The sequence below is a fragment of the Vanessa atalanta genome, chromosome 11, assembly GCF_905147765.1.
Source record: "Vanessa atalanta chromosome 11, ilVanAtal1.2, whole genome shotgun sequence".
NCBI classification, from domain to species: domain Eukaryota; kingdom Metazoa; phylum Arthropoda; class Insecta; order Lepidoptera; family Nymphalidae; genus Vanessa; species Vanessa atalanta.
The window spans coordinates 10,513,252-10,537,722 of NC_061881.1; the positions used below are offsets into that span (position 1 = coordinate 10,513,252).

General features: G+C 31.2%; 4 protein-coding genes across 6 annotated transcripts in view; 1 reads left to right on the forward strand and 3 right to left on the reverse strand.

The window, feature by feature from the left end:
* Positions 1–821: 821 nt before the first annotated feature.
* Positions 822–2,418, reverse strand: LOC125067537 (valacyclovir hydrolase-like). Its single transcript, XM_047676197.1, has 4 exons — positions 2,365–2,418; positions 1,600–1,857; positions 1,141–1,294; positions 822–826 (listed from the first exon to the last, which is right to left on the reverse strand). The coding sequence occupies exons 1-4, from the start codon at positions 2,416–2,418 to the stop codon at positions 822–824; spliced, it is 471 nt and encodes a 156-aa protein (XP_047532153.1).
* Positions 2,419–4,684: 2,266 nt separating this feature from the next.
* On the reverse strand, positions 4,685–7,947 carry LOC125067137 (valacyclovir hydrolase-like). Its single transcript, XM_047675509.1, has 5 exons — positions 7,733–7,947; positions 7,256–7,513; positions 6,782–6,935; positions 6,330–6,585; positions 4,685–4,890 (listed from the first exon to the last, which is right to left on the reverse strand). The coding sequence occupies exons 1-5, from the start codon at positions 7,820–7,822 to the stop codon at positions 4,797–4,799; spliced, it is 852 nt and encodes a 283-aa protein (XP_047531465.1). The 5' UTR covers positions 7,823–7,947; the 3' UTR covers positions 4,685–4,796.
* Positions 7,948–10,646: 2,699 nt separating this feature from the next.
* LOC125067351 (T-complex protein 1 subunit alpha) lies at positions 10,647–16,383 on the reverse strand. Its single transcript, XM_047675898.1, has 10 exons — positions 16,224–16,383; positions 15,665–15,788; positions 14,905–15,022; positions 14,494–14,675; positions 13,911–14,175; positions 13,160–13,412; positions 12,839–12,929; positions 12,320–12,512; positions 11,872–12,012; positions 10,647–11,472 (listed from the first exon to the last, which is right to left on the reverse strand). Exons 1-10 carry the CDS (start codon positions 16,294–16,296, stop codon positions 11,245–11,247), a joined length of 1,668 nt encoding a protein of 555 aa, XP_047531854.1. The 5' UTR covers positions 16,297–16,383; the 3' UTR covers positions 10,647–11,244.
* Positions 16,384–17,918: 1,535 nt separating this feature from the next.
* Positions 17,919–24,471, forward strand: part of LOC125067229 (tolloid-like protein 2) — a 102,221-nt gene continuing 95,668 nt past the window's right edge. For all 3 annotated transcript variants that reach the window (XM_047675702.1, XM_047675699.1, XM_047675700.1), the window contains exon 1: positions 17,919–18,041. The gene's annotated coding sequence lies outside the window, so the exon portion shown is untranslated. The remainder of the gene's footprint in view (positions 18,042–24,471) is intronic.

Genomic DNA, 24,471 nt, shown 5'->3' on the forward strand with positions numbered 1-24,471 from the left:
CAGTCATTAAAACCAAATCATAGTAAAATATATTTTACCTAGAATCCTCTATCAGATGTTTCATATAATTCAGATGCGAACTATCCACTATCGCGTCTTTCGAACCATAAAGTATTAACGTGGGACATTTTACTTTCTTAATTGAGCTGCAAAAACCTCCAGCATTAGAAACCGATTCTATGGCCGTAACCATATTATCAATTTTTTTTTTTAAATTTTCCTCTCCGTACAATTTTATCATCGTTTCTTTTGTTCGTTTCGACCAATTACTTAAATCTCTCAAGCCTGAAAAAATAATAAGGTTATGGGGAAGATTACCGCCTCACATTAGGATTAAAAGAATATTGATTAGGTAAGAAATTTTTGGAATGTCTCTTTCATCATTATTTAGCAATTAATAATAATTAAACTAAACACACCCAAACACAATTGTTTTGTTTTGAACAGAGATTGCAAAATTATTTACACACTCGCAGCACACATATTTTGTGTACTATAATGTTGTGCAGTTAGTATCACAAGGTACATAACATCATAATTTCCAAGGTTTCATTATGTCAAGACAGGGCCAATTTCTGTGGGCGGTGATGACCACTTACCATTAGGTGGACCATTCGTCAATCTGTCAATCTATTTTAAAAAAAACAGAACTTATTTATATAATTATAGCTAATTTATTTATCTGATATGTGGTAACAAGATCAAGATAAATCTGTTCGGTCTGTTCACCAAAACAAGTGTGGTCATCGAGAAAAAATTTGAGGGCTGCTTACAAATATTAGAGCCCTAACTGTTGAAAAATATAATATACAGACTTCTGTTTAAGCTAGAAGACAAGACATTAAATCACATTTATAATCATAAAAATAATATTAATATTAGGGCCTTATGTTAGGAATGGCGGCTTTTTTTTTTTGTTGAAAAAAAAAACCCAAATAAATTCGATATTAATGATAAAAAGACAAAAGCAACAAAATATTGCCGTGTTAACATTGGAATATTACACGTAAGGAATAAATTATTTGATAATAATGTTTTAACCATTAGGTTAAAACATTATTATCATGGTTATTAAACCTTTCTGAAATTACATAAAATAAAAAATACCTATATAAAGATATATTATTACATAATACATACGGTAATAATAATTTAACTCGTGAGGCAATAGAAAAGTGCTACATGCCCATACAACTGCTTTATCTACCACACGCGGATAGCGGCTGGCTAGCAGAAGACTTACGCAGCCTCCATTACTCCATCCCAAAGTAGAATATCTTGGAATTTGTAGTGCCTGAAAAATATTATTACTCTTAAGAAACTTCAATAACAAATTAACATTGTTATCTCTTGAGTCGAATAGGCCCAGTGTTTAAAACACGTGAATTTAACCGATGATAATATTCAACCCGAGCAAGCACCATTGATTTCTCATGTGCTTAATTTGTGTTTATAATTGATTCGTGCTCGGCGGTGAAGCAAAACAAGTTTATCTATGTAAGTATATCTATCTTGAACAAAGAGGAATAAAAGTTACGTATGAATGTGGCACTCCATTGACATCTATCCAATCATGACAAAAATAAAATTCCATGAAACCTTCATAAATTCATAAGCAGTATCTGCGTCTCTAGAAATTTTGTCCAACGCTTCATCGTTATCGAGGGCGATGCTTTTTCCATAGCCTGGGGCATCCCAAATCACCAAACTGAACTTGTTGAGATCAAATCCTTGTATTTGTTTTTTGAAGTGACTCCATATCGTACCCATAACGCCGGGCAAACAAAACACATGATGAGGTCCGTCACCTACTTTCAAGTAATTTATTTCGAAGTTCTTTATTTTTATTTGCCTCTCCTAAAAAACAGAATTTTAATATATTCAAACGTATAGTTCTCTAATTATAGGCTGATTGCTAGACAAATTATAATTCCGAATATTGCGCCACTGTAAAAAAAATATGTATGTAAATATGATGCTTTAGACATCATTCCGAGTTTCGTTTAAATAATTACGAAAACTATCGTAGGTATCGTAATTGATCATAATTCAAACGCAAAACTTTATAGAAGTTAGCTTTTCTCTTCAGAAGTAAACTCATCAGTTCACTCATCAGTTATTCCACCGAATTCAGGTTAAAGGAGAAGTCATTCTTCTTTCATTAAATATACGTTTCTCCATTTCACCCAATATTTAAGCATAGGTTGGTAGAAAGTATATAAAATTATGTTTTTGACATTATGTGTATATAAAAATACCTACTGAACCAAAATTTTATTGTTTGTATTTTAAACTCACACTGCCTTCTTACTACAGATAATTGGATTGAAAAGTTTAATAGAGATAGTAATAAAGGAAATTTACCTTAAAGGCTGTGCATTTTATAGGATGAACAATAGAAGACGAAAATCTAATCATTTCGCACAAAGGACTGTAAAAAAACCTCTTAAATAACATCGTCATACACTTTTCTGCGAGGATATGAAAAAAGGGAATATAACTTTAATTATGCGATTTGTGTTTTTAGTTCAGATTAGGCCGGTTCGCTTTTCGATGAGACGAAAGAAAATGGAACTCGAATAAAATAAAATAATGTAAGTATAAAGGTTTTTTGGTTTTATACACGTTAAATATTGATAAAAATGCATTCGATACAACTGTTTTAATATGTATTATCTAAAAAAAAAACCATCAAATAGTTCTCATTTTCCTTTTCTCTTAGGTGTTTTATATTTCTGCCAATATTCTAACTATGATACGACACGAAACTTGATGAAGTTAAGATTCTTAAAAATGCACGCTTAAACTTGTGTAACGTCACAAAAATAATCAATAAGAATAATTTATTGTGTTACATCCGCTCAAACAAGTTGTACTATATCGTGCATGGACGAATCATTTAGGCATTCCATACATACTAATGTACTTATATATACATATAATTAATAAGTTAAAAATAGACGATAATGCGAAACAATCCAAATCCAAGATCGTATGGTTTGCAGTCATGTGAGTCCTGCAATTACTGAAACCCATTAAATTAATTTAATTCAAGTCTACGTTCAGATATGTCTTAGGTGGGCCCCTAAGTAGTGTTAGCTCTGGGCTCCCTAAAGTAACGGTCCGGCCCTGTGTACTTACCTTTATATTGTTACTAGCTTTTGAATAACAAAATGCCGTCGGTGAAAATAAGCAATTTCTTACACAAAATAAATACAAGAATTATATATATGTATTACCACCTCTTGGTAGCAGGATTATGTGCAAGCCTGTGTGGGTAGGTTCCATCCATTGTGTTCCGCTTTGAAAGGTGAACCAGTGCAATTACAGGCACAAGGGATCTAACATTGTTGGTTGGTGGCGCATTGATGTAAGGTATGGTTAAAATTTATTACAGCGGTAATTTCTATATTCGGTGCTGACCACTTACCATCAGTTGGCCCATTTGCCATACATATATACGAAATGTCCAACGGCTTGAACCGAGATGGGCCAATGGTTAGAAAGCGTAAAACTTAACCAATGATTGCGGATTGAAACCCAGGCAAGCAGTGGCGTAGCTAGGTGGGCAAGGGCCCCGGTGCAAAGAAAAATTATGGGACCCTCTTTAACTTATATTGCCCTTCAAAAATATGGATAGGAAAAAATATATCTTGTGAGCAGGGTCGAGATTTTCTAGCTTCAGGAGCTGGCGAGTTGACTGACCAGCTCTTTTCAAAGCTTTGGTTAGAGGGCCCTCTGAGCTCCGGAGCCCTGAAGCATTGCACCATCTGGCCCTACGATAACTACGCCACTGCAGGCAAGCACCACTGAATGTTCATGTGCTTAATTTGTGTTTATATTTAATCTCTTGTTTGGCGGTATGGGAAAACATCGTGAGAAAATCTGCATGTGTCTAATTTCTACGAAATTCATGTCATCAACATGTTTCTTCCTCCAATCCGCGTTAGAGCAGCGTGGTGGAATATGCTCTTAAACATCATCATCAACATTAAACATCCCCCAAAAGGGAGAGCACGCCCTAGCCCAGCATTGGGAAATATACAGGCTGTACATGTTGTGTCCCACGACTGTGATAAAGCCTTTCCTTTATAGGTGAGGACTTAGAACTTAAAACTCTTTAATTTAAATTTAAATTAAACGTTACTGAGACACATAAACTTACACATCAATATTTTTTTGTTCATTCATCGTTATTAATAATCTTAAATATTTATTTAAATAACGCGATATTCACATAAGATGCGCAAAAGATTCCAACAAGAGTCCAAGATTTTGACTATAAAATAGAAATAAATTGCTTTAAAAAATTATAGGATTTAAAATATAATATATATAACGAAGGTAAATGAGGACCTCATTATAAGATTCGTAATTAGTTGTCATGAATCGTCATATAATACTTTACTCTTTTAAAATCGTTTATTCTCTTTTTATATTTTTTATAATCCCTTTATATTTCAATGACAGTTGTCAAACCTTCAGCAAAGACGGGACCTCTGTGAAGTGTGAACAACTAAGCGATTTGGTATCGTACTAATAGCACTCTCGAGTTGTTAATCTTGTCTACTACTACTATAAATGTATTCATTATTAGAGATTTACACCTATTGTAGGTTTAGTAATTATTTGTAAATAGATTATATACAACAAAGTAAAATAAAATAAAATATAAACCTTTATTTGTATAATTAATAAAAAAAATAACACTTATTCACAACAAATTAAAAATCTGCTATATACTTATAGGTATAAACCAATTTTTTTATATATAGTACTCGTATAATGGAAATCAGTCAGGTTAATAAGAGAAACTCTTGTACTCTCTTATTAAAGTCTTCAGCGTAACGCAGGTGTACATGATGCTTTCCTTCTGGGTATAAATGAATTCTGAAAAAAAAGACAATTGAAACGTCCAATACTATGATACAAATTTTGTATGGACAAACGTTTTAGTATCAATACTGTAAGTTTGTAAAACAATAAAATCATTTTTTTTAAACAATGTTCACCAATATATTCAGTTTATACCGTTTTGTGGTTCAATTTTAATTTATTTTTGGAAAGAAGTTGTTTTACGTGGCTTACAGTACCCTGTAACTGACAGAAATCGCCACTGACAAAAAGCGTTAAGTTATATTTTTATATTTAAACTTATTCTTTTTTGTTAATATTTTAATTCTGACCTTGAGATTTCTTATAAAAAAAAATATTGTCAATAAATATTGTTAATTTATTTCATTGTGTCTGTTTATTAGTACATAATATCTAGCAAAAGCAATTTCGAATTAAAATAGTTTTTAACGGATTTAATCGCGTATATTAATTATTTTAACATCCCGACGTTTCGAGCACTTTGCAGTGTTCGTGTTTTGCAGACTCGTCAGTCTGCCCGTGACCTAGTTTTATTTCAATGTGTAATAATCGCGAAAATCTAAGACAACATTAAAAGCAATTTCGTTCTAACCGGATATCTCACTTTTCTATTAGTTTCCTATCTTGGCTTCGCAAAGGTAGTACAAGTCTACTAAAAAACGCTCATATTGAAAATCAAAGATACAAAGAAAGATGTTTTTGGAACCAAGTTCTTTTATGCGGCTCATAGTAGAGAACTTGCAGAAATCGTCACGTAAGGAAAAACCAATATGCCCCTTCCAGGCGACCTTTCCCTTTCTCTCTCTCTCTTTCTTTCTATTAAATACGGTTTTAGATAACATTATTTAAACTTATTTTTTGTTTTTGTTTTAACTCCTGTAGGGTTCATAAAAATTTCATTTCTTTCATTTAATTATTCTCGAAAAATGTTAATTTTTTCCATTGTATCTGTTATTTACATTGGTCATTGGTTTAGCAATGCATAGAGCATAATGAAAAACACTTTTATTTTTATTTACTAAGCAGATTGTTTTCCATAACACAAGTGCTTCAGCGACTTACATTGGGATCAGAGTAGTGTATGTGATATATTTATAAGTTACTTATAGCCGGTTAATTTTGCAATAATTTATCCATTTATTAATAAGTAATTGTCACCCGCTGTCGTCAGGCGTTAGGCACAAAAGAAATAGCCTTTGTCCTTCGTTGGAGTTCAATCTTGCTTCATAATAAAATTCATCGAATTCCGTCAGAGGAATGGTGGCGAAAGAGCAACAGAGTTGCTTTTGCTATTATATTAGTATACATAGTATAGACATAATTATATGTGTATATATACATATATTTATTAAAAGTGCTTCATAAATAATAATTGAAAGGTATGTTACAAGATAAACCATGCAACATAATAATTGTTAGTATTAACTTGTTATCTTTGATGTTTATATAATTACCTTGAACCATTTATATGTGTGTGTAAATGTGAAACGTGAACACAATCTACAAGTGGATCTTTTTCTCCATATAGAATGAAGGTTGGGCATTTTATGTTCTTCACAACATTGGAGCAAATATTTCCTTTGTTTGTTTCATATATTCTTTCCATAGCGTCGACCCAGCTTGCCCAGTACTGAGGAAAATTTTCTTTACCGTACACCTCAAATAGTGGTTCTAATAATTTCTTAGACCATTTATTTGTATCTCTTATTGCTGAAAAAAGAAAACTCCAACATTTCAGTTTTTATGTGTACCAAATGATTATGTTGAAATAAAATACTTTATCTCAAAGAGTTATTACTTAGGAATTTGAGATTTAAGCTATGGTCACAATAATTTTAATAAAAAAAGTACAACAGTTACTAGGTATAAATTTGTGAATAGTATTCTAATGTAACAATAAAAATACCTTTGTAAGATTCCATTTCCTTTGGCAAAATAAAGGAGTTGGCTCCCCATACAACCAATTTGTTAACAGCATCTGGATATTTGGCAGCAAGAATAAGTCCAGTTATACCTCCATCACTAAAGCCCAGAAGGGAAAATTTTGGTATTTGCAGCTCCTTCAAATAAACAACAGAAATTTATCTTTCAGATGATGAACTTTTTTTTTATTGTGGGCTCATGAATGTTTCTTACATAGTACCATTGTAAAACAGATAAGTAAAGAATATAATGTAAATGTTCATAAAATATTACTATGAAAGTTGCTGCTATAAATTAAAAACATATACAGTATGACATATAATATAACATCTTAATTATTTTCAAAAAAATTACAATAATGAAACTGACTAATGCATAGTTTTAAAACATTTTTTTTTTTTACTAAAATTATCCATAAAGGCAAAGATATATAATAATGTTTTAAGTGTAATAATACCTTCATTAGTTGTAAAGCAGTATCAGCATCATTTTCATAAAAATTAAGTGAAAATTCCTTTTCAGGTGGATAACTTTTCCCATAGCCCGGAGGGTCCCACACCACTAAACTGAATTTATCTTTCATAAATCCCTCAATTTGTGGCTTAAAATCCGTCCATATAGTGCCTAGTGCACCCGGTGCACACAATACCTTATGTGGGCCATTGCCAACTTGTAAATAGTTTATATCATATTTTCCAATCCTTATTTTGTGCTCCTAGAAAATCATTTCATTAAATAAGTTTCGATATGCAAGAAAAAATGTAATTCATTGTTTTAATGAATATCTAAATATATATGTATGTATAGCAAGTAATTTTTGTATAAGCTAGTGTACAACCAAGGCAAATGTATAGTTATTTGAAACAAGTTATCCCGGCCCTGAATCAGGGTGAGTTTAGGGGTTTTCAGGATTTTAGGTAAGAAAACATATGACCTGATACTTTAACGGTGAAGTGTTTGAAGAGAAAAATACACGAGAAGCACGTAGATGTGTTGATAACAGCAGTTTTCTTAATATTAACATTTTTTAAAATTGATTAGTTACTGCATCAGTGTCGTATTTATTAATATATTGTCGAAAATATAAAACAATTTATATATCTTATCGTACTATAACATTATGTAAATAATCTTTAAGCTGTCACTGTCTCTGACTTACTGATAAACTGTATATGTTTTATGTATTATGTTTATAGTTTATACATATTGATATATCATATAATGTCAGATAGTGATAACAGGGGTAGTGTTGCATATCGATAGTCTACTATCGATAGACTATAGTTTATTGTATGTTTTGTACTATTGATAGCCAGCTATTTTTCGAAAGTATTACTTTCTCAAGATAAGTTATTTGGTAGGCCAGGTAACGATACTATATTTTATAAAAGTATAATTAAATTTGTGCTTGTAAAATGTATAAGAATTGATACACTTAGAACTTTTTCTTCGATTTATGAAAAAAAATCATTAATATACCCTCTAGTTTAAAAATTGTGTGTCTTCTTGATGTCCAAAGACGTGTTTCAAATAAATAAAAATATTCAATAATAAATCAGGGCCTCAATTCAAAAACAGAAATTAATCCAAAATTTTTCACAAATTCTATCATTGATGTATACTGCAGAGCAGCTACTAGACGTTCAGTACTGAGATTTGCGCACCATGTTACGGTGAATTGATCACAACTCATTTAGTCGAATGCGAGAGATCTGAAGGAGCTAACGATTCTTGACAGCAGCGATTTATACTTTTTTTGCTATTCTTAATAGAGGTGTAGGTGTAACGGAAAAAACCGTACCCGTATGTATTCGTTACTATAGCAATCAGTACTCGTTACTATCGTATCGTTACTCGTTACTTCTGATCTCTCATATCATGCTGTTAAAGCAACGAATCGATTAGTATTGTGCATGCAAAACGTATACTGTATATGATGTTTATTTGTTTACATTACATACTTATGTTTAAGTTCATCTAAATTTAATTTGATTTAATAGGTAAAGGGTAGAATTACAAGTGAACTTTAGATGGAATATAGTTGAATCTTCCAAATTTGCAATGGATATTGGATTTACTATTTTGATTTTTTTCACTGTGAACTTATGTTATATCTCAAAAACATCACAATCGATTATTTATAATGAAAAAGCAACAAATAGGTATTGAAAATTATGCATTGACAGTAAAATTTAAACAATAGTCTAATGGTAAATAAAAATAGTTTTGCTTATTATGAAATTAAACATAATAATAGAATAAAAACATTTTTAAACAAAACTAAAACAATCTATGAAATATTTTTTCTTAGAATGTAACTAAACATAATAATAGAATAAAAACATTTTTAAACAAAACTGAACCAATCTATAAATTCTTTACTCGGTACTAGATGGCACACTCGTTCGTTACTCAGTAAGTATTCACCAAACACTGGCATGATTCGTATCATACGAAACATGCGAGTAACGAAATGTATTCGTAAGTAACGTTTCGTTACTCGGTACTAGATGGCGTAGCCGTTACTCAGTAACGAATACATACGGTTTGCTACAGCTTTAATTCTTAATGAATTGAGACGTTGTTTGTGTAATGGATCATAAAAACGAAATTATCTATTACATGCGCACTTTGTTTACATGATTTAATAATTATTGTCTAAGGTTAGAAACTAATTTATTTTTGTAAATAAATTATTGGACGTTGCATAATAAGTTTAGTATAAATAACATGAAGAAAGCTTTAGATTGTGCATTTAGCTTGGGTTCCATTCTTTTTTCTCAAAAAGATTATAGGTTTTCTTTATCAGTACGTTCAAGAAAGACAATCACCTCGTTATGTTTTGTTTACTGAAAAAAATTACAAGGAAATTTTATGGGTAAACAGCGTTTGGTCTCTTTAAACATGGCTATATTTCTATTAGTCATCTTCTGTTTGGAGTCATTAAGGGGCTGTTATTTTACTTTTTATTTATCTACTTAAGTTAAGTAATTCTATATAATTAACGTATAAACGATACGTGACAATACTATCGATAATCGCGTATCAAGTGTTGCCAAAAAGCAAAGTTACAAAAAACGTCAAAATGTTTGGTTTCGTTATCGTTATTGACTTTGTTAAAAAACATGGTAAAGCACACGAAACAAACCTATGTAAATATGTGTTGATATCTCGCTTATGTTAAAAATAATTTATTACTTCATTTGAAACAAAAAGGAAATTAAAAATAAATAAAAGTAAAACAAGATTTGAGCCTGACATTGTGTTGTGGTCATAGTAAAACAAAACGTTCGAAGAAGCTTAGAAACAGGGCCGGATCTACCATATGGCTTTTGGGCTTTAGCCCAGGACCCTGTGGATATAGCGACCCCCAGCTAAGTGAAGTCAAAGTCAAAAATAGAAAGAATTTTGAAATAATTTTATTAAATTAAATTTAATCAAACCCATTTAATTCAAGTCCACATTCAGGTGTCTAAGATGGTCCCCTAAGTAGTATTAGCCTAGGGGCCACTAAACTCATGGTCCGGCCCTGCTTAGAAAGGTGAGGGAATAGTGATTGTGAAACACAAATCAAAGATAGAAAATACATTCATATTGATAATTAGGGAGCGCTCTCCCTCCCAGCGATCTATCCATGATCTTAGATGCGTAAATCAAAACGGCCGTCAAGCCGCTATGCCCACTAAACCAAAACTGGCCATAAGCCATTAATACTAATTTTAAAACAAGCTAAAATAAAAATGAATTGTTAAATATACAATAAATAGAATATGGCGGTATCAGTAGAACAGGATGGCTTAGTTATAAATAAAACAATTTTTGTATTAAAATTATTTGTATTAATATATGCCACGAAGGCCCTAGCGTCAATAACTAACATTACAGTTAAAAGCAAAAAATAAACAAAGACATACTTTGTGAAATAAAGCTATTAATAAGTAGGTACATAATAATAAAATTCTGTAATGTTGTGAAATTATTAAGTTTTTAAAGTATTTTGACAAATATTAAAACAAATTTATTTGAGTAAACATTGAAATAACCAGTTATTGGTATGTAAGCTTTTTTTTTCAAGTCTGCTGACAGTTTATTAGTTAATTTAGTGGAATAGACAAAATTTGCATGACAATAATTTAAACATCACAAACACAATCAATACTCATTGTATATTAGCAAATATCTCTCAAGCAATCTTATTTTGAAATTAAATAGCTAAGTATTTAACAAAGCGTATCTGCTAACAACATATAAATATAATAAGAGAACATCACTCATCTCTCAAATGATGAAATTTGTTTGTGAAAAATCAAGGCTCAAAATTTGTGTACTGGTATAATTTAGATTTTCGCTGTGTACACCCTGTTTTATACCACTCAGAGTAGCAGTTATATATTTGTGTAGTTTTTAATACTTGGAAATGAAGCACTGTGATCACTATTTCATACACTAGTCTAGTTCTCCGGCATTACATGCGTCTTCGTAAGATTTGCCCTTCTGTTCTGGGTCTAGTTTGATCATGTCATCAATACGTAAGATCGTAATGGCGGCCTCGGTTGCGAACTTCAGTGACTTGATCTTAGATATTGCGGGTTCGAGCACGCCAGCTGCGAGGTTGTCGCGTAAAACGCCTTCGTTTAGATCTAGACCAACCCATTTGAGGTTAGCATGTTCGACCTGGAACAATGAGTGTTATTACAACTTTATTGATGTTTATTTATACAATGCCTCACATATGGATCTATTAATAATTCTGGATAGCAAGGTTCTGCATCTTGATGGCCTTCGTTTACATGCTTCCATCTAGAGAAGCCCAGCCAGGATTGAGACTTTTCTCTGGACTCAAGAGTCTAAACTGAGCCTTTAGGGGGGGGGGGGGATAAACGTAGCATGCCAGTGCAAACCCATCGGATAATGTTTTACCATGACAATAAAGGCTTTTTGTTGGATGTCTGGCACATAGCATGCCACCAAATTATATAATTATGATATGTATTTAATAATGAATACAATTTTGCGTTAATACTTGCGTAATTATGGTTCAAACAAGTTGTGTATATAAACCTGGGGAGGTACCTTGGTCTGCGAGGAGTTGTGGTAGGCGCGCAGTTTGGCCACCAAGTCGGTAGCATCGCGCGCCGCGTTAACCGCTAGTGTCTTGGGGATCACCAGCAGCGACTGCGCAAACGCTGCTATCGCGAGCTGCTCGCGGGAGCTCTGCGGGGCGGAGAAATTGTTGGGGGCTTTTAGATGCAGTAGCAGATTTCATTGTTTTCTTACACAAGAATGGTTATATGGTACTTCGTGATTTTAATAATGTATCATAATTTAACATTATATGTGGATTTGTTTATGAATAATCATAACTTGAGTTAAGGCTTTATGTTATGTTTGTTACAAACATCATGTGAATAATTATGATGCCTAGATATTTTTTTTTATAATAATATTAATAATTTATTGGTGCAAAAACTTGGGTTGCTAAAATAATTTAAATATAAATTACAACAATAGACAACCATACCAAAGTAGTAGCAAAGTTGTCGAGGTAAATAGAGAGTGCAGCTTCAACGGCTCCACCTCCAGGCGTGAGTCTACCAGACTCTAGAACCCTGCGAACGGCACAGAGGGCGTCGTGTGCGGAGCGCTCCATTTCATCGCAGTAAGCGTCGGTCGGACCGCGGAGGATTATGGAAGCTGCCGTTCTTGCTGATGGCCTGTGGAATTTAATAATTTTAATTTATATTTTCTAAATGCTATGACCATGACCTGTGTCAAGTTTAGATATTTAAAGTCATGTCGTTCTGGAAAACTGGAATAGATTCATCCGTTTTAAGCCGTGGGTGTCACGAGTGTCTGAGTATTAAACACATTAGTCCAAATCATCAGCACTTAAGTGTTTTATCTGTGTATGGTGGTTTTGAACTAATTAAAAAAGCACTTCCAAGGGTTGCCATTAGACGGTCATAATTTTCTGACAAATCTTTCTGAAATGTTAGCACAGAGTTCTAACTTATTCTATTTAAAAACAAAGGCAATGTACCCTTTGATTAAGATGAGCTGATCGTCGCATATTTGTTCTTGGACTACTTCTGCGGCTTCACCAATCATGTTTGCTTCAAACACTTCTTCACCTGTGTAGATAACATAACACAAATTAGGAATTTCCACCACAAACTGTTTTAATATGCATACTGTTCTACACATATTTTGTAGAAAACGAAATAATTATTTTTACATCATTTGATTTTTATAACTTAAAGATAGTACAATCTTATAGTTCTTGATTTTAACTTAATATTTATCAACCTACGTAAACCAAAATTAAAAATTTTGCTAAACATATATAAGTTTTAATAATTACCATCCATATTAGTCAATGAAGTTAAGAAGGTTGCTCCTGTCGCCTTCGCAATTCTCTTCAGATCGGCTTTCTTGCACCGTCTTACACCCATAGCTCCAGCTTCAACAAAGTATTTGAGACACAAGTCATCAATACCACCAGAGCAGAGGATAACATTGACTCCTGTAGCAAGGATTTTCTGTAGGCGTTCCTTTGTGATGTCTAATTCACGAGCACGGATGGCCTCTAACTTCTCAGGATCAGAGACGAGTACCTTAAATATTACAAGACAAAATATTTGTTATTAAAAATAAATAAGGTATGTATTTAAGATAATGAATATATGAAATGAAAATATACAGTAGAATGCCGATAATCCAAATTAATTGGGACCGGGATTGATTCGGAAAATCGGACATATGACTGGTAATAAAGAAAAACGAACCGTCACACATACAATAAACTTATTAAATTTAACAAACAGTTCTACAACCATAACAGTTGATTTATATCTGGACTTCAGCGAGTTCCAACTTACACAAACAAAATAAAACAATAATTACTTTGTTTTATTTTTTTATTATGCTTAGGACCGATTTGGATAATTGGCCATTCAGTTAATGGGCGTTCAGATAATCTGCATTCTACTGAATTAAAAAAAGGACATTTTTTTAAAAAAAGGTCGAATAAAGAATTCAATTAGATTTTAAAGCATAAATAATTTACTATTGGAAAGTTTTGATATACAACTTAATTAGGTCATTTTTCTCACCTGAACGCCAAGCTTCATCTTAGTCTTTTGCAGTGAGAAATCGAGACAAGCAATCTTAGCATTAGTAATCTTCTTAGGCATTGCTTGAGAGGCAACAGTGCAGTTCAATGCATACCCTTTGATTAACACACTCTCCCTTGCACTACGTCCATGAGCTTTGAGAATGTTAACAGCCTTGATTGGGTATACTGCATTGCCTTTTGAATCTGTGACTTTGATGGCTTGAGCTGCATCCACTACCATCTCTGAGAAGAAATCTGCATCACTGAATTTAGTTTGGTCAAGGATGTATTGTTTATTAATACTCATTTATTAAAACCATACCAGCAGGAAATAACAATATTAAACTAAAAAAATTATGATTTCATATTCATAGTTTATAGAAATTACAAATGATTCTCAAATGTTCAAATTTAAATATTTGTTTATATCTTAGTTTACTTAAAAGGTTTTGAATTTTTTTATCAGTATTAGATTTCAATTGTACTTTAATTTAATTCCTGTGCCAAATTTTAATATACTAATTAATAGCATTAGAGATATTGGTTATCTATAACAATTGTAGATTATAGAAAAAGGATACGCTCCAATCAACTTAGAAGACATTGTAGTTTTGGCAGCATTGATGATAGATGGTCTGCCGAGAGACTCAACAGTGACAGTCAAATTGTCCTGGATGTATTTGACGGCCTCTTTGCATGCAAGCCTATAACCTGAGATGATGCTGGTCGGATGAATCTTGTTCTTCACCAGTTCATCTGCATTCTAAAAATATATTTATTTTTGATGTGTACATCATGATATAAAAAAAAGATTTTTAAATTAGTCTCATGTTCAGATTTGTGTTTAGATACAAAATACAACATCTTGGATGTAATATAGTTTATATATATAAATTGATATAAAGAATAAAAAAACTCTCCGCAATTAGCTTATTCTTTTAAAGTGACTGTTATATTTTGTAACATTTTATTTAATTATTTGTATATCTTACCTTCAGTAATTCAGCAGCAATAATAACAACTGATGTAGTTCCATCTCCAACCTCTTCATCTTGTAATTGAGCCAGTTCAACTAACACTTTAGCCGCTGGGTGTTCAACTTCTAACATCCTAAGAAATATTGTATTTGGATTAACGACATATAATAAATAACAAAAGAAAAGACACAATGACAAAATAAGCTAGTTATAGAAAAATAAGGGTAGTGTAAATTTTGCACTCAGGATAAGACCTAAAATTTGTTTTACATTTTACTTTTGCATGCCAGGCATGCTGTGCATGTTTTCCACTGGAGGCTGGCACTGATAGTTTCCTAGTACGACTACAGATGCTTCATTCATTATATATACATTTTTTGGACAATATATTATTATTTATTATTAAAAACACATGCTATATTTATTATTTCCATGGTAACTGAAATGTATTTGTTAGACTTGTAAAGCAATTGGTCTTGTGGGTGACTTTTTTCTTTAGCCTTGTGAGATTGACGTTCCACAATGTTATGGGAATAAATAGAGAATTTACCAATGCATACACTCAAACACTTTACTATTTATTTTACTGTAATGTCTTGGTTGAAAATTGTCATAATGAGCAGAACTGTGTCTCTTGAAGATATCTTTGATGGGTTTCTGGTTAGTTTAGACTTGACAAATACTTTTTAAATTAAAAGAATAAAATAATCTTATTACGAACCAAGTCCAGACTGGCAGCTAGTATATATATAGCAGTACATTTGAACAAACTCACTTAAGAATAGTAGCACCATCATTTGTTACTGTGACATCTCCAATATCATCAACGAGCATTTTGTCTAATCCCACTGGTCCAAGGGAACTTTTTACAATGTTTGCTATTGCTGCGGCTGCCATCACTAGAACGTTTCAATTGATAGATATAAAAAATCCTGATGATGGTGAATGTGAAGTGCATAAATGAACTAATAAAAAGCATTTCAAAGTCTTAAATAAAGTTACAGTAAACTAATCAATCACATTGTAATTTTTCAATGAAACATATAATATAATGAGAATATATTACCGTTTCATACGACTTTTTTCGTTAAAATCAGTTTAAGTAGTCTCGAATGACTAAGCCTCATAGGTTATACTATAGCAATATAGGTAAATATGAACTCAAATTAGAAAAACTGGTAATTAATATGCAATTTACTATCAATTATTTCTAATTTAATTAAGATATATAATTATTTATTTCATTATCATGTAATATTCTTGAAGTTTAAAACCATAAGCAGCATCGCATGTGATCTACCGGGGTACATTTTGTAAAGTTATGTGTACTTTACCATTTTGAGTTCTAACTGGGGCTCCAGAATGTCTCGTCCCCGCAACGGACAAAGGTGCTGCTAGCGTCGACATTTTTCTGGTTATTTATTTTATAGATTTATTAAAATAAACGCTCGTCACACTTTTTTGATTCTGGAAGAAAGAACAATGCACAGTGTTACCAACTTACAAAATTGTATGACAATAATTTAAAATTATGACATATGATTATTTTGTATGTTGCCAGGATTAGTATTTCATAGTTTTTTAAAACTAAATCGTCATAATGTATAAACAAATGCTACACAATCACTAGAATAAAAAAAATTATGCTGCCTGCCTTAAAATTTTAATCCTAGTATATTTTACAAGGAGTATACAATCACTATGTTTATATTTGTAACTGCATGTTTTGACTACTCATTTTACGACATTAGAATTGATTGTATTTCTGCATATGTTATAAGTAAGCTTTTTTAAAATAAGTAATATAGGTAACAGGTTCGACAAGTATATTTTGACTATGTATATCATTGTATTAATAAAAAGTAGATTAGGCATGTATGCATAAAGTATTAAGTAATTCTAGATTATAATTTTTTCATTAAGACAGTTTTATCAAACTTACAAAAAAAAAGATATGTATTGTTTTCTATAGAAATTGTTATTTCACTCTAATGTTTTTAATAAAAAAATTGGAGTTAAGATTAAATATAAGAAGAAAATAAGAAGAAAAAATCATATTATGTTCACATAAATGTAGAATGGTTAAATCAATTAACACTAACTATCACGAGCGGTTGCAACTAAAAACTTATCATGATATTAATTAAATATTTCAAATAGAAGTTTTATAAAACTTCTTATTGGCCAGTTGATGTTTGAGTAGTATCTTGCTTGCTTTAACTAAGTTTTTGACGACTTAACAAATAGATGAAATATGTTGATCGAATTTACGAAAAAGTAAAAAAAATTGTATACATTTATTTAAATTTTGCTTCTAAAAATAGACTTAAAATTCTATTAAGTCTATTTTTAGAAGGTTTTCAATTTGATGTATACGATTTCGTGTGGGTCATAACCCCAGCGATTCCTCTCGGACCGAAAGAAAAAGATAAGTGTACAATATATATCAGAAGAAACTTTTATATTCTGGTTTGTAACAACTTATGCGTTGTTAGCGTCTGGGTAGGTACGAATACTCTATTCTACTGTCTAACATAAATACTTTGTGTTTCTGTTATTTATTCTGTTGAGCCAGTGTGATTACGTTCACAAGGGAAATAACAACTTTGATCATATATTTAAATTAAAATAGTTACAACTCGATTAACTCAAAATCTTATAAAGATAGCAGAAATTAGAAGCTAATTTAAAGGCTTGTTATAATATTGCTGTTCTTAAAGTATAATAAGATAATGATATTTTGAGAATGATATTGTGTTTACTTTTAGCATTCTACGTGAATATTACATTTTATGTATCAAATAAATATTCACTAAACTTTGCAACATACGGCTCATTACAAACGACGTGCTCAAACATTCACAAAATACTACCCTAATAAATACCATATGAAGTTCCCACATTCATTGGAATGCCCCGCAGCGTGTCGCATCTATAACAGACCGTAATCTCATTTTCTTGCACCGATAAAGTTCGAGAGCAAAACAAATTGTGGGTAGTCGCGCGCCTGCGCTAGTCTGACACACGCAAGCGCCCCGTCAGTACGCGTTAGTCGCGCGTTGGCCACAGCCGCGTTCGCACAACTTCGTTCGTTTGTCACGCGCCGTCAACACGCGATAAATGGCGCCCAAACTGGGACCTCTTTATCGCGGGTAAGTCTACTGATTCTTTACTTTAATCAACAAATAATATGTATGTTATCTCATAATTCATAAAATATGGTCCACGCAGCATCCGAGTGCGAGGGCGTGGTAGTAGTGTTGGGCGGAGGCGTATCGAGGTGATAAGAAAACGTCCACTGTCAACAAACTCTGTCATTATATAAACTGTTAAACTCAGAAGTGGAGAGTCATCTCAAAGTGCTTATTGATTTTCCTCTCCGCAGATATCCGTTTAAAATATGCTTGTACTAACATACACTAAGATGTGGCTTTATACATAATGTACAAGAAGCAACGTTTGAAACGTTAACACCGAATTACTAACATCATTTTCCAATTTGTCCTGTGAGCGTGTTATTATCTCGTTTCGCCATTACCTACCTCTGACATTGTTAGAGCTATATATAACTTTTAACGAAGCGTTCTAGTTCATTTTGAAATTTAATTTTCTTCATTTTCACTTGATAAGTTATATCTTAACCTAATTTCGTTTTATGACATAGGTATATATATGTATGTATATTCTGTATGTTATTGAAATGTGAACTGCATATGTAATTTAAAATAACTATAATCTAATAATTATAACAATTCAGTGCATTCATATTAAAAGAAAATTAAAGAGAAAACGAAAAATATTAATCTTTAAAGTTTTAATTAAAATTGTTTAGAGTACCTATAAAATATCAGACCATGTTATTAAGCTCTATTGAATCAATAAATCAAAGATTAAGGGGAACAACATCAATAGTTTTATACAAATATTATAAATGCGAAAGTAACTCTGTTGCCTCTCGTCCGATCTTAATGAAATTGACATTGAGGTAGTCTGGGACCTAGATAACAACATACGTATTAAAATGACGAGATTTATGCGCAAAAATGCTTGAAATGGACGCTGTGATCGTATGCAAAAGTATTTTTTACAATATAAGTATATATGATACTAATATTATAAATATATATAAAGTAACTCTGTCTGTCTGTCTATCTGCCTGTCTGTTGCGCTGTCACTGTAAACCACTGAACCGAATTTGATAAAATTTTCTATGAAGCAAACTTGAACTCCAAGAAAGAACATGAGCTACTTTTTTATGCAAAGCACATGAAGATCAACCCTTAAAACGCGAGCGAAGCAGCGCGCGACTACTTGTACTATATAGGGTATTATCTACTTTATAAAATTTAAGAGGAACTACGCGAGTTTCTTGCTTTTTCTTCAGGCTGGAGGCTGCTTTCCGAAACGGTGGTAGAGTTGAAATATTAATGTTTCAAAAATATTTTGTTGTAAAGATTACTTGAATAAAATAAATTTTCATTGATTTGGTTTGATCAAAAATGACTGTTTGTCACGCAACATATAACCTAAGCCGTTGGGATGCCGTGTTCACTAAGAAAGGGTTTACAAAATTTAACACCTAAGGGGGTTAAATGGGGTATGAAACCTTGTAAATGATAACTTTTGTACGAAGTTTGAAACTGAAATTCAAGTATCTATTATGTAGTACTACATACTAGTAATACTTGTTATACATTTTATGTAATAAAATAAGCAACCATACAATTTATATTAAAGGTCCTATTCTTTATAAGATTATATTTATAAATACCTAAACACTAATAAAATTGCCAGGAATTAGTCTTAGGTCACGTATAAATAGCTGGCAGAATATTCCAGGGCGAATTACAATTATCTGTAAGAAGTACCAGTTATACAGCCTAGCTACCCCTAATATATTTAGATATTTTTTGGGGAATGCTGCTCTGGTACTTAAAATAGAAATTGTTTGATATTCGTATGTAGCTAGACCGTGACGTTTTTAATGGTTCTATAAACACTTGACCCAAAAATGAATGTAACATGCAAATACCTTTATAATATTCTAAATGTATTTTTTATCGTATTAATTAAGTAACCGAAAGTGTTTTTTTTTTCGATAATGTTTCATGTTTTAAATTTAAGATTATATAAAAAATATAATCTTAAAAAACTCTTTTCTATTCTTACGGAATTAATCTCAAATCTGATACTATCAACTGAGTGATTTTACATTGTTTTTTCTAATTGTTTTTCCTTAGAAAGATTTAAAACTATGTAATATTCATAATTTTTACACATCCATAGTAAGTATATTTTTAAAAATAGCCTTGCAAATTAATGACAAAACAATTTAAAAATGAGTGAAGCAGTTTTATTTTAATTCATTATTTGCAGTCCAAATATTGAATTAAATGAATTAATATTGTTGTATTAATATATAAATAAATGGTTCACAATGTTCGTTCCACCGATAATTCGTTATTTATTATAAGTCCGTCCCAACTTCGAACACATAGAGTGAAACTGCATAAAACTTCATAAGGACCAAAATACACGTAAATAAATGGTTGAGGAACGCATGGCATATTTGAATCGTCATTTAACAAAAATGTATCAAATGTAAAGCTACCCGGCTACGGCTACGGCTAAGCTACGGCTCGGAATGTAGATTCTATAGAGAAGAACTAACAAGAAACCGAGTATTTTCTTTCTTCAAACATTTAAAATACAAAGTTATGTCGATCAAATACAAATACATTTACATAATATATCCTTTTGAAAGTCAACTATTTTTGTCCTATATATATACACTGAGTGAGCAACATCCTTTCTAAATTAATGTTTGTATAAAAATAATTTAAATTTATGAATTGGCAAAGTTAAAAATATCTGAAACGAATAACACTCCAGGAAGGATTAATTGAGTTTGCGGAGTCGGAAGCTTGGCGTTATAAGCTTATCCTTACTTCTGTTATTATCACTGATTCTATCAAAATGATTAATGCTATTTTATGTATATATACATAGCATTGTTCTAAATGTATTGTGATGTAACTGTAAGTATTCCTAATTTGTTAAAAATATCGTGCTCCACGCTTTTTATAATCTATATAATTGTATTATACATTGAGTGCAATAAGCACTAATAAATTTATAGAAAAAAACCTTTTTTTGTTTTTCAAATTGATAACAAAAGTCATTTATGGATATCAAAAATATAAAAGAATATAAAATTGTTCCTTGTAAGACACCCTTTTTTAATATAGATCCAGAGCTTCGTGTAACATCATAATGTTTACGATTGTATAAAATTTAATAAAATACGTACCGAGCTAAAATGAGTGTTTTTTGAGATGGCCTGGTTGCTTTTAGTAGAATTTACTGTTCTAATTGAGAGTCGTTTAACAACAACTAGATATATAGACTTATCATCCTTTATATGCATTTTTACTTGCTTTTTATATTGCTGTTCTCGAACTTTCTGGAGCATTGGAATGTAAATAATAGTAGGATAATGATAGATGCCAGCTGTCTACTGGTACTACTTTCAGTAAAGCCAAAATGATTAGATACATGAAAGACTCTTCTAGAGAAAAAAGGTCTGGAAATTATCAAGAAAAAAAATCGATACAACGACACAAAATATCATAAATATCGGTCATGTCGAGGATTCCATATCTTTTCAGTTTATTGGAGAAACATTAAAATAAATAGAATTAATTGATTAAATCACAAAGTCTCTGGTTGAAACAAAAAACATTCTGGTTCTAAATTGTATGGCTGGATATGTTAAATGAACACCTAAATAAATGGTAGAAAATAGTTAGTGGTGTTACACAATTTCTAAGAAGACGAACGAAGACAAGGAAGATGTGATCAAGACCCACCCTAAAGATGGATGATGCTAGCGCTGGAAGTACCTCGAGTATGCTAGCTATCTCTACAGACCAGGGAAGAAACAGGATTCTTTATTAGATTAGAAGAGTGATTCTTACAATAAACTAAACTTCTAACAAGTTAGGTTTAAATAAACTTATATAAAATCTACACTTATATGATAAAGCTCAATTGCATTCTTGTTTAAACGTGCTAATCTCTGAGTATACTAGTCTGTTTATAGTATAGTATAGAAAAAGAAAAATTATAAGCATCTAAGTAATAAATAAAGATATTTTTTTATCTTATTATAAATAAAAAATAAAAAATTGTAGCTTGATAATCGAATATCTTGTGTACAAATACTAGAACCGAACTCACTATTTAATAGCTATAAGCGTTATTCAAAGCTGGTATAAATGAATAACCGATATAATTGGCAGTGTTTGGTATCATAAAAATACAAGACCAACCCTCTAGCCCACAAAATACAATTTGAAACAAGCGTCGAAGCAATAATCCAACATCAAATAAGTTATCGATTCTGAATCGGTTCGTGTTCTATTTCGAATACCAACAAAATTACCATTTACTACGAAAATTCGGCCGAGTATCCACAAACACATTACTGGACTATTAATATAAAAAGTTATATCATTTTTTTTATATATATTTTGTAGATGCAGGTTTTAGAGTTGTATGTATATGTAAAAAAATAAGGACATTAGCAGCAATTAAAATTTATGTTGATGATTTTGAAAACAATATTTTTCCTGACATAGTATTTAGAAACAATTATTAATGGATGTCATTTATTATCTGTGATTTGTTATATGGAAAGTCAAATGTCTTTTTAATCAATTTTTTTGTCTCCCTAAAATTTATGGCTGGATGCCTATCTTAGTTTCGGGGTTCAATCAATCAAATCTATACTAAAAAATGTAAAAATCATAACAGACGTCTTTTTTTAATGCTTACTGAAAAAAAAACTAATAAACCAAAAATAAAAAAATATGCCAGAGGACGCAGAACCTTTCGAAGAAGTTTTTAGTTAATAAGAAGCGGATGAAATTTAGAATATTGACGTGACAAACGTGAATTTATCAAATAATCATAAAAATTATTGATAAAAATATAATAGTTATTATGTATTTATTATAGTCATAGTATATAAAATAGCGTTTAAAGAATTCCCCAATGTATTAAAAGTTTCCAAGCAAACGTTTAATATACGTCTTGTTAGTTTTGGGACAGGACAGGGTCGGCGTATTACCATTTAAATGGAGAGAATCTTGGGCAAGTTCTCTTTTCGGTTTATATTCTTTATTGGGTCCAAAAGCCGCAAGCCGCAAAAGTGTTACATTACTAAACGAATAATATATTAATGAAATTAAATAATTATTTTAAAGGCATTTTTGAGATTAGCTCTAAAGCTGATATGATTTCCACCTGACTGATTTCAGCTACAGCAGTTATTATCAATAGAATTTAGCAATTTAGCATTTTAATACTGAGCATGGAACAATGCACAATTATGTGCACTAACATAAATGCTGAGTGCACTATATTTTTCCCTCACTTTCAAAATTCGTTGGATCCTCTATAGTCCGGGATCGGTTTACTAACCTTTAAACTCCGATTTAGTACTCAGCATACATATATTGACAAAAAATACCAGTTTAATTTAATTAGTTCGACCCTTGGTTTAACTATTAGATTATGGGCTTTGCAGCCTATATTAAAAAAAAAAAAACTTACAAGTACTTTTGAATAATTTTGTTTTCAAGCAGCCTTATCTGAATTACATCCGGAGGCAAAAATGTATAATACTGCTGATTGTAATATACAACTATTTGTTAAGTTTCATAAATTAACAAATTTTGAAAAATATAATAAAATAAAAAAGAGTCTTTGCTATCCCAATATATAATGTATTAAATAAAAGATACAGTGAAATTAATTAACAGTGTCGAAGACTAATTCAATGAAAAAAAAAATGTAATTTTTATTTAAAAATTTCGCGTGAATTAAGCAAATAAAAAAAATGAGTTTAAGCAATGTTAATAAAACCGTATATAAAAGAAAGAGACAGAGATAAAGAGAAAGAGAGAGAATTGTAGGCTGGATAACGCTTTATCCTTACGTGGCGATTCATGTCAATTCACTCTAGTATAAGCCGCGTGAATGATCTTTGTTCCAAAAATATTTTCATTGGTTGTTGAGTGTGACAGTATTAATACAGGCACAAGGGACAAAACATCTTAGCTCCCAAGGTTGGTGGCGCGTTGATGTTAGGAATGTTTAATATTTTTTAAAGCGCCAATGTCTATGTGTGATGGTGATTGCTATCAGTTGGCCTATTTGCCCGTCCAACTAAGAATAGTCTAAAAAAATCGCTCATTGATCGCTCGTTGCTTCATCAGCTTCTATTTTTACTTTAATCTGAGTGGTCAATGCAATTACAATTTAGACTAAACTAATGATATTTTGACTTTATATAAGAATATTCAACTACCGTGTTTTGGTCGTTTCGTTAACGTTTACTTTTTTTCTTTTATATACAAACTAAAAAAACTAATAATAGGTAATAACGCTTAGGAAAAATCGCTTCATTAAAAAACAGCAGAATTTTTAGATATAACGTATTTGAATTAGATCTTTAGTGTTATAACACCATCTTGTCTAGTCGTCTCAGAAACAAAATTGATATATCGATATCAATAT

What these genes read in the sequence shown, in the direction of transcription:
- LOC125067137 (XM_047675509.1), bottom strand. Translation starts at nt 7,822, where the DNA reads ATGTTAATATTAAGAAAACTGCTGTTATCAACACATCTACGTGCTTCT. An exon ending in CTGCTTTACAACTAATGAAG is followed by an intron (nt 6,936 to 7,255) that starts GTATTATTACAC and finishes GTTTATTTGAAG; the next exon opens with GAGCTGCAAATACCAAAATT. An exon ending in ACACATATAAATGGTTCAAG is followed by an intron (nt 4,891 to 6,329) that starts GTAATTATATAA and finishes CTTTTTTTTCAG; the next exon opens with AATTCATTTATACCCAGAAG.
- LOC125067537 (XM_047676197.1), bottom strand. Translation starts at nt 2,418, where the DNA reads ATGATTAGATTTTCGTCTTCTATTGTTCATCCTATAAAATGCACAGCC. An exon ending in TAAAATGCACAGCCTTTAAG is followed by an intron (nt 1,858 to 2,364) that starts GTAAATTTCCTT and finishes TCTGTTTTTTAG; the next exon opens with GAGAGGCAAATAAAAATAAA. An exon ending in CTGCTTATGAATTTATGAAG is followed by an intron (nt 1,295 to 1,599) that starts GTTTCATGGAAT and finishes AATATTTTTCAG; the next exon opens with GCACTACAAATTCCAAGATA.
- LOC125067351 (XM_047675898.1), bottom strand. Translation starts at nt 16,296, where the DNA reads ATGTCGACGCTAGCAGCACCTTTGTCCGTTGCGGGGACGAGACATTCT. An exon ending in AGATGAAGCTTGGCGTTCAG is followed by an intron (nt 13,413 to 13,910) that starts GTGAGAAAAATG and finishes GTAATATTTAAG; the next exon opens with GTACTCGTCTCTGATCCTGA. An exon ending in ACAACTCCTCGCAGACCAAG is followed by an intron (nt 11,473 to 11,871) that starts GTACCTCCCCAG and finishes TCATTGTTCCAG; the next exon opens with GTCGAACATGCTAACCTCAA.